The sequence below is a fragment of the Tenrec ecaudatus genome, chromosome 7, assembly GCF_050624435.1.
Source record: "Tenrec ecaudatus isolate mTenEca1 chromosome 7, mTenEca1.hap1, whole genome shotgun sequence".
Lineage (NCBI taxonomy): Eukaryota > Metazoa > Chordata > Mammalia > Afrosoricida > Tenrecidae > Tenrec > Tenrec ecaudatus.
In genome coordinates, this window is record NC_134536.1 from 85,168,204 (window position 1) to 85,178,060 (window position 9,857).

General features: G+C 46.7%; 1 protein-coding gene and 1 pseudogene across 3 annotated transcripts in view; both read left to right on the forward strand.

Moving 5' to 3' along the window:
- The window catches only part of LOC142452830 (gamma-aminobutyric acid receptor subunit rho-1), a 41,545-nt gene extending 33,766 nt beyond the window's left edge, over positions 1-7,779 (forward strand). For all 3 annotated transcript variants that reach the window (XM_075554024.1, XM_075554025.1, XM_075554023.1), the window contains 3 exons: positions 4,284-4,436; positions 6,380-6,576; positions 7,516-7,779. In XM_075554024.1, the coding sequence (XP_075410139.1) occupies positions 4,284-4,436; positions 6,380-6,576; positions 7,516-7,779 (614 nt within the window). The remainder of the gene's footprint in view (positions 1-4,283; positions 4,437-6,379; positions 6,577-7,515) is intronic.
- Positions 361-3,735, forward strand: LOC142453089 (general transcription factor 3C polypeptide 6 pseudogene; annotated as a pseudogene).
- Positions 7,780-9,857: the final 2,078 nt, after the last annotated feature.

Here is a 9,857-nt window from a genome sequence, read left to right on the forward strand (position 1 = left end):
ACCTTCGGTTGCCTGAGGACAGGGTCTGTGGTCTTCCTCCTGGCAGCCTGTCTGTGCTACTGAATCCCATGATATTAACTCTCTGCCCCATATCTCTTTTTAACCAGCCAACTTTGCTTACATCTTGATGCAGCTTCCACTGCTAACACATTCCGCGATTATCTGCACCGACCGTTTCAGCCGTTTACACACACAGTGCTCTTTCTAACCTATCATATCACTGTTCTACTCCAAACAATATCCTATCTGCTATGCACATCGCCCACCAGTCTTCAGCTACTCCCACAAAGAGTGCAGCCTCGGGGTCCCTAAACAGTGCTACCCTGTCCTCTGGGTGCGCAGCGACTTGGCATTCACGCGATGGCCATGGTCTTGGTATATTAGGGCCCCTTTCTTCTGATGCATGTTGTTATTCGGTGCTGTCAAATTGATTCCAGTTCAGAATGACCCGATGTACAGCAGAACAAAACCTTTCCCGAGCCTCACAATTATTGGTGGAACTACAGTAACAATCCTTCTCATTGAGGGTCTGCTTTTTCTCTGTCCTGCTACCAAGCAGGATGTCCTTTCCCAGGGACTGGTCTCTCCTGATGACATGCCCAAAGTACATGAGACCAAGTCTCGCCGTCCTCGCTTCCCCAAAGCATTCTGCTTTTCTTCTAAAACAGATGTGTGTGTTTTTTGGGTAACGCACGGGGTCTTACTGGTAATTTTTACCAACCCCAGAATCCACAAGCATCAATTCTTCTTTGGCCTTCCCTACCTAACTTTCACATGCATATGAGGCAATTGAAAGTACCATGGCTTTTGAGAATGATGATGGCAACAAATGTACAAATGTGCTGGACACAATGGATGGATGTGTGGATTGTGGTAAGAGTTGCACGAGCCCCCATAAAATGATCTAAAAAGAAATCGTTGGGGGGGAAAAAGAAAGAGGGAAATGTCATGGCTTGGAGTCGGTGCATTTTAGTTCTCAAGTGGCCTCCTTGCTCTTAACACTTGAGAGAGGTCTGCCTGTGCGGATTCCCTGATGACGCGCGCATCGTCTTGATTTCTGGTCCATCACATTCTGATGTTCTTTGTACAACTACCTTCTAGTGCCAAGAATTGTGTTCCATGCATTAAAATTACCCAAGGCTGCTACGTTTTCTAGTTGTCTCCAAGTTCCCATTTACTTACTATCCCGGTCATCTCAGGCTTAGCCCACTTTCCCCTTTTCTCCCATAGCTATTCCACGCTCCTCGAGGCCCCGATGCACAGCTTGTCCTTGTAAAGAACACACGTGCCCAGTTAAGCATTGTTGGTTCTCTGATTGGTCACTCGGTTCCCAGAGACAGTCATGTGTTTAGCTTGATGTTTTAACTTAAAACACATTTTCTCCGGTCAGGAAATGCAAACGTGTTGCTTAAATCAGTCTTTCTCTAACTTGAACGTGCATGAGGATTGTGAGGGGGCACTTTGAAAAAGGAGAGTGGAGCCGAGGTGGCCCGGGCTTGCTGCTGTGTGTCCTGTGCGCTCTGGCCGCTCTGCTGTTGGTGCATAAGCTCACAGACAAGCTCCAATGGGTGACAACTGAACGTGGTGTCGCAACAGTGGGGATCAGCGATTTTGCACAGGAAGCTTTGTGAGGCGTTGTTTATTGTCGTCGTCCTGAAGTTGGGACAGAAACTGAACAAACAAGATGCGTGGGAAAGTGTCAACGGTGCTAGTGAACTCCTCTCCTCCCCTTTATCAGAAGTCACAGAAATTATGACGTTCGTACAGCAGATCCAGGACTTGTGAACAAATCCTGTCGTGAAGACGCTTCAGAACCTGAGGAAGAGGCCTGTGAGAAATACATACAATGCATCGAGGAGTAAAAATGGGACCCTGAATCCCAAACTAGGGTGAAATACCTTACTCCAGCATGGCTGTCATAAACCAGTGGTGGAAAGAACTGAAGTTGCGTTGAGCAGTACCACTGGAAAAGAGAGGCTGGGTGGGGGGACCATGCTGTTAGAAGGCAGTACGCTTCACTGTCCTGATGATCGCACATGATGATCGCACCATACACCTTTCCCACAGTAGCCTGCGATTTTTAAGTTAGGATCTAGTGATAATCGGCATTCATAAAATGATCCGTGGTAAGGATCGTTAGAAGACTTAGGTAATTCAAAAGGTACAATGTGATCTTAAGCCTCCTATACTATTGTAGCTACTGCTGATACCCAAACCTGAGTTTGAGCCAGAATACATATTTCTCTTCCCATTGGAAATGATCAGACGTGGGGATATGATTTTATCGGCTGAAAAACAACACTATTTTAAGTTTCCAATATGCTTGTCTTTCCTGGTGCTATTTTGTATATAATGAAGTAACAGCCGTGTGGCAAAATAAGAAACTATTTAATAAAACCTTCAGCATCTTCAATTAAGACCAAGAAAAGGAGACCTGGATTCAGTCGGTCTCAGGGGGCTTAAGCTTGCAAATGGGCTTCTAGGTGACGGCAGGTCTGCTGGACTGCAGATCATGTTTTGAGTAGTAAGAATTTAAAGATCTCCTCAAAGGGCTCCCTTTGTGCATACACAAAGCACCATGGGACTGTGAGGAGTTGGAAAGAGGGGGAAGAACTATTGGTTTTGGTGGAATTGTCAGGAATTATTGATTCAGACTTCTCTCAAAATGTGAAAATAACTGTAAAAGTTTGAGGATTGACACTGAGGAGCCTATCATGCAAGTGGACAGCTATGTCTTTGCTGGGGACTGTGAAAACACTCTTGGGACCTGTGTTATATTGAAGAAGATGGGAAGGAACATGTGGATGCCGAAGGCAATGACAAGTGATAAAATACAAGTGCCAGTTGCTTCTCGGCTTTGGGCTAAACTAAAGTGATAAAATGCAAGTGCCATACAATGAAGAGGCTCAGCATGATGAACTCTTCTCGCAGGAAAGAAGGAAGGAGACGGGAACATCGCTGGTTGTGGAATGGCTGCGAATCAACCACAGTGATTCCTCCAATGACCCCAGCACAAATCGTAGCTCTCTGCATGAAGATGAAACATTGTAACTCCAGCCCGAGTAAACGTTTAGAGTTGAAGGGGCAAGATATTAAAATTAAAGATAATTCAGACCTGAGTTATGAACAAGAGAAACCGCTGCACTTGGAGGTAGAGGATTCAAGGCCTCTTAATAAAATCCCTTCTTTTGATACAGAAGGTTTTGTTTTTTAACACATTCTCAGGATGCTGTGCTGGAAGTCACTCCTCAGTTCCTCCTAATGCCACATGTGAGCTCAGTAGCTTTTGCATCTGTAGGTTCCAGCTGTTCATCTAGTTTATTCTTTTTGTTGGCTATACATCTTTCCAATTATAGTAAAACCTAATATAGCAGTCATTTTAAGACCAAGCATGAATTGAACAAAAAATCTAACCCAAAACTGGCTGAAATAATCCTAGAGACTCATCTCTGATGAATTCTTTGATTTTGGGATGTTTTATTAAGGTGCATATATTAGTTTTCAATTATAAGCACCATAAGAATGCATTGTTGGCTACCGTGGAGTCACAGCTAATGGTGACCCAGGCACCATGGGACCGGGAGGCTACCATCAACAAACAAGCCTGGTGCACACCTGTACTGTCCGACTGCCTCTCTTGCTCTGTGTCCCACATAGTTAAGTGAGCTTGGTGTCTACGGGATCCAACCAAGCTTACTGGGTCCTGTGAGTGTGGATGGCATTTCAGTCCTGTGACTGCTGCTGCCACCCAGGCATTGCCACTGCCACCCTTGCCCTCTTCTGGGGGGGAGAGAAAGAGACTTCTCTCTTGGTGCAGTCACTGGTACAGCCCAACGTGCTCCTAATTAATACATTATGCATTTTTAAAAACATGAAAAATCTAGACAAGTATAAAGAGGTAGGGTGGAGATCCTTGAGCTTGCAATCCTACAAAAAAAATTGCTCTAGACTAGCACATAGTTCGGTTGGAATCCATTGATGGCAAAGGGACATAAAGTTTTAGATTCTGGAGAAAATGTAGTTTGCTTTAACACCCCACCTGTTAACAAGGATAAATGTGTGCAATTAACTAAAATGAAAGAGAGAAAGCAAAGCACCCAGGATTTTCTGAAATGGATTTGCCCACGTGGTGCGCTAGTTGGTCTAGCCCTTGGGTCAGTGGGTTTCCTCACTCTACTGGAGGGAAGTATAATGCAGTAGGGAGCACGTGTCCAGGGCACTGACGGTTCCCGGGTAATATTTGTTTTATGAAGGTGTGCTCTTCTCCTCCGTGTGCCTCCTAGGCTGGTACAACCGTCTGTACATTAACTTCACGCTGCGGCGCCACATCTTCTTCTTCCTGCTCCAGACCTACTTCCCCGCCACCCTGATGGTCATGCTGTCCTGGGTGTCCTTCTGGATCGACCGCAGAGCGGTGCCTGCCAGAGTCCCTTTGGGTAAGGAGCCCAGCACCCATGACAGGTGTCTACAAATTGAAGTCATTGCCTCCAGATAAAACCATTTTCTTCAGATTGGCCCTATCCTCCACGTCCATCACTTGGAAGCATCTCCTAACCAATCACAGGTGAAACAAACCAAGAAGCCTCTTGCTGTCAAATTGGCTCTGACTTGTGGGGACCCACGAGTGTGGACGAGAACTGCTCTGCAGGGTTTCTTGACCCTATTCCTTGTAGACTGCCAGGCCTGCTTCTCTGGTGCCACTACATGGGTTTGAGCCACCAACCTATAGGCTAATTGTTGATCACAAACCGTTATTCCTACCTCGGGACCCCTAGTCATAGGTAAATTCTCAGAATAAAGAAGCTATGTAGCAGTATTGTGTCCAGGTGACCGCAGATGCCCATCAAAACAGACCACCTTTGGTTGGGGGAGAGCAGGGTTCCAGTGTAAGTGATTCTGTCCTGTGGGGGCTTTCTCCACCCACCACATAAGGAAATCATCTTCCGAGACAGACTGCCTAGAGCTTGGAACAGACTCTCCCCCAGAGCTTTTTCAAAGAAGACCCCTCGGTCTCATTGAAAGCTACAAGAATTGGAATCTGAGGGCAGCTCGGAAATCTGCACCTTTACCCCGCTCTTCCCTTGACTCTTGGCACCTTCAAGTCTGAGAACCGTGCCTCTGTGAACTCGCCATGGGCGGCTGTTGGCTTACTTTAAAGATTCTCCACCCCCTCACCCCCAGTCACGTGCACCATCCTGGCTCAGACGGGTCAGGGTTCAGGAGAGATGTAGACCCACCAGGTTTTAATGAAACTGGATTAGAGTTGGCCCCATAACATGACCCTAATCCCCCATGGCTGATGTTTGCCAAGCAAATGTTCTGAGCTTAATTTGAAATCCTGGGCAAATGTCTGCCGACAGATGTCCTGGCTGTTAACAGTGGTTTTATAGCTCAAAAAGTTTCTGTGTTAAATAAATGTACATTCTGATTTTCCCCAAAACCATCAGGAGTCTATCCAGACATCCTACCAGTCCACAGTCCAAGCATATGGCATTCTGAATTTTAACGACAGGCTCTTTTTAGGTTACTGTCATCATCCCTGGTACAACTGACCCTAGAGCCCACAAAGTCGCGCTGCTGAGTGGCCAATCGGGTCCAGTCTGGGGGTGACTTCAAGAAGATGCCCTGCCCCCAATAACACAGGCCCAGGATTACGGAACATAGTTTCAAGAAACATATATACCTGATCATATCTGCATATTTTAAAAAATTATTTGTAATAGAGAACTTTAATCAAAACAAGTTTACATGCTAACAGAGCATGTAAACTTGAAATCTATTCAAATAGATCATGAATGGCTTATATAATATTAAAGCAGAGTTCCACTGAAACATTCCATTATAAGACACTTTGAAAAAATATAAAAAAGATAACACACACACACACACACACAGAGGCACTTTGGAAGCAAAAATCCAATTATTGAGAGAGAAGGTTCCAACCTCTTGTCTCTAGGTAAAAATAAGTATCCGCGAGGTTAAGCTACACAGTGCTTATCGCCCCCTTTTGGTGGAGCAGTGTATAAACCACAGACCGAATGTCCTGCCGCATAAGCAAGCCCCTTTGCTCACGTTCTGTATGGTTTTGTTTTTAAACAACTGAGTTGAAATAGATCTCACAATGCCAAGAAGTCTGTTGTTCTGTGTGGAAGGACAGAGTGACACAGATGCTATGGCGAACAGGCAGGGACAGGGAACGCCTCCCAGCAGCTAAGCCTTGAGAGATGAGAGGGCGTTTGCTACAGCAGGAGCAGGGATGGCCACCTCCTTGGGAGAGGGGGAAGTAGGGACAAAGACGCAGAGACGTGATGGCCGCTCATGGTTTGGGCGAAAGACCAGCAAATGCGTATTTCTCTACCTGCATGTGTGTGTGTCGCAGGCATCACCACGGTGCTGACCATGTCCACCATCATCACGGGGGTGAACGCCTCCATGCCCCGCGTCTCCTACATCAAGGCGGTGGACATCTACCTCTGGGTCAGCTTCGTGTTCGTGTTCCTCTCGGTGCTGGAGTACGCGGCCGTCAACTACCTGACCACCGTGCAGGAGCGGACGGAGCGCGAGCTGCGGGAGAAGGTGACTGCCACAGCTCGAAGGCGGTCTGGTCAGGGAGGGAACCTGGCTTCACTCTGGGACCTTGGGGAGGTCGGACCATCTCTGTAAAATGGGGTGATAAGAGCTCTCCTCCCTCCCCCCACCTACGTTACAGGGTTGTTGTGAAGAACAAGCAAAATACTGACCACGGAGACATTGGGAAATTTACTCATTTACTTAGCACCAGCTGTGCGTGACTGGCGCATAATTACAGTCTTGGAAACCGGCAGGGGCAGTTCGACTGTGTACTCGGGGGTCACTATGAGTCAAAACTGACCTGATGACAGTGACTTTGGAGGTCGGGGATTACACCAGAAGCTGAGAGCCTGAGTGAATGAAGATTTGATTCTTTTACCGTTGATGGCTTTGCACGCACTCACACACACACGCAGTAGTTTGATCTGTAAATGTGTTTATCAGGATGGTGTCAGCTTATGATCTCTTGGGAAGAGGTGGTTTTTTAAACATGAACATCCTGACGGCCCCTCTGTGGCACTGTGACGGTTCTAAAGCTGCTGCAGGCTTCAAAACCCAGACGCTGGCCAGTCCAATCAGCTCCGACTCCTGAGCACCCCAGGGCTCCAAAGCACAGCTGTGCCCGCCAGGTTTTTCCTTTTAGGTGGTCTCGTTGGACTTAAACCACCAACCTCCCGCTTCATAGCCAAGCACTTAACTGCTTGTGCCACCGAGGCTTTATCTGTAACTATCGATATCATCCATCCAGCCAGCTAGCTATGAACACACACATGCATACGGGCTTTATACAAAAATGAATGTTTACTATTTTAAAATGTCGGCAGTGACACAGCCTTAGTTTCCCACCTCGGCCCCTAACTGGGAACAAAAGAAACCGAGAGCCAACATCCCCCACCTGGCAGGATGCGCGGCTGAGCTCGGTTCCCTGTGCTTGTTGGCTCGCAGCTCCCCTGCTCCTGTGGACTGGCCCAGCCGCGAGGGCTGCTGCCGGAGGGCAGCTGCAGCGACGGGGACGTGAACGACCTGGGGATTCGGATGACGGTGCCGCTCACGCTGGCCTCGGCGAGGAGCTCCCCGCAGGGGAAAAGTCCGAGAAGCAGCTACGTGAGCCTGCGGATCGACACCCACGCCATTGACAAATACTCCAGGATCATTTTTCCAGCGGCATACATTTTATTCAACTTAATATACTGGTCTATTTTCTCCTAGATGCCTGTTGCAGTCCTGTGACTTTCTCATTCTTCATGGTATGTACTTACTACAAATGATGAAAAATAACTTAGGGTTAAGGTAAAAAGAATTCTAATTTTAAAAACCCATTCCCCACCCGTTCTTCACTATCCCTCCTGTGTTTTGCTATAGTGAGAGGGGTTTCATTTGCACTTGCTGACCACCTATTGTATCCCCAGCACTCTGCTAGGTGCTGCAGGGCAGGCGACCCCCAGCACCTGATAATAGTTACCAATACTTCAAGTGGAGGGCGGAGCAGAGGGGTCCGCAGGATTGATTAGGGTGGCGGTGGGGCTGCAAAAGCCGATACTTAACACTTAATCCTGTGTTTGGGGCTATACTACAAAAGTTGGTTTTTTTTTTAAGTTTTTAATTGCCAGTGTGGGATGGGGTGGGCTGCTAAGTAATATTTTTTTCTCAGAAAAGGGGGGCAGTAGGTCAAATAACTTTGGGAACCCATGCTCCATCAACTTCCTTGAGATCTTGCATGTTTGCTCATGATATCCTTTGAGAGTCACAATGCTCTGTAGGTGGAGCTGGGGGAGGGGCATCTAGCTCATTTGCATGGAACGTAAATACATTTAGCGCACCACTTTGGCAGGAATTCACGCCTATCACCTGTTTTTTATGCATTTCTTCGTGTTTATTTTAATAAAGACTGATAATCACCGTCATATTTTTGTTTATGCTGTGGTCCATGAGATTTCACCTCTTTACAAGAAAAGCTCTTTGGATGCATGCAATTTCCTCGTATTTGGGTGGGACTCTGCGCTAGGGGAACTGTGAGGATAAGAATATGTGCATGCCGATCGCCAGGTCTGACACAGAGGGAACTTGTGTTTCGGTGTTATTTGTCTTATGATCATGGCTTCATGAGTCCCCATCTTGGAACATGTCCTAATTCAAAAGTAAATTCTTTCTTAATAACATGATGTCCTCACTGAGGAGCAATCTGGTTTGCAGGGCAATTTGAACTTGTCTGCCTCTGAGGTACTGCAGTCACACCAGCAAGTAGACTGTTTTGACTACCTAAATGCTTTTTATTTCCTCTGAACAGTTTCAAACCCAGTTGGTTGAATCCCTGGATGTAGAATTCACAGATCCAGAGGGTCAATTGATTTATTCACTCTTTATGCAGAACACATAATCCCAGAAGCTGGACTATATGCAGAAACATGCATAAAGATCGGAGGAAGACTCCTTAACATCCTATATTTGCATGACACCACCTTGCTTGCTGAAGTTCAAAAAACCCCGAAGTGCTTACTGATGAAAACATGAAACAAAAACTCTCACAACTGAACCAGTAAGCAACATCATGCTAAATAAGGAAAACATTGGCTGTCCATTTCGATTGTGATCCACAATCACCACCCACGGAAGCGCAGTTAAGAACTCACAGTATTGTTGCACCGGGGACTCCGCTGCAAAACACCTCTTGAAAGTGTTCACAAGGAATGATGCCCATTGGAGAACTGCAGTGCGCTTGACCCAAGCGCCGGATGTGGACACCGAATGTGGCCACTGACGTGCATTTGGTGGACAGTGTTGGCCAAGTGCTGTATACGCCATGGGTTACCAGAGCAAACAACCTGCCTTGCAAGAATGGCCAGAGCTCTTCCTGAATAACGAATGGCAAGACTTCTTTGGACATGTTCTCAGGAGGGCGCAGTCCCCGGAGAAGGGCATCAAGCGTGGAAAAGTGGATGGGCAGCAAAAAACAAGGAAGCCCTCACCACAGAGATAGATGGACTGACACAGTGGCTGCAACAAGGGGCTCAGTCACAGCAAGGACTGTGAGGTGGCACGGGACTGGGCGGTAGGTAGTATTTCCTTCTGTTGTACATACGAGGCATACCCCCTCCCCCCCCAAAAAAAAACAGGAATTTTTTTCAAAGCTATGTATCTAGATTTTTTTTTTTTTTACAAAACCACCTTATCACCTTCAAAGTACTATTACACTTAATACATTTGTCAAGTCTGATTCCATTCTGGAAAACCTGTTACAAACTCGTCTGGATGGCTTACAGCACCTCCTTTGTTTTGCTCTTCACCTC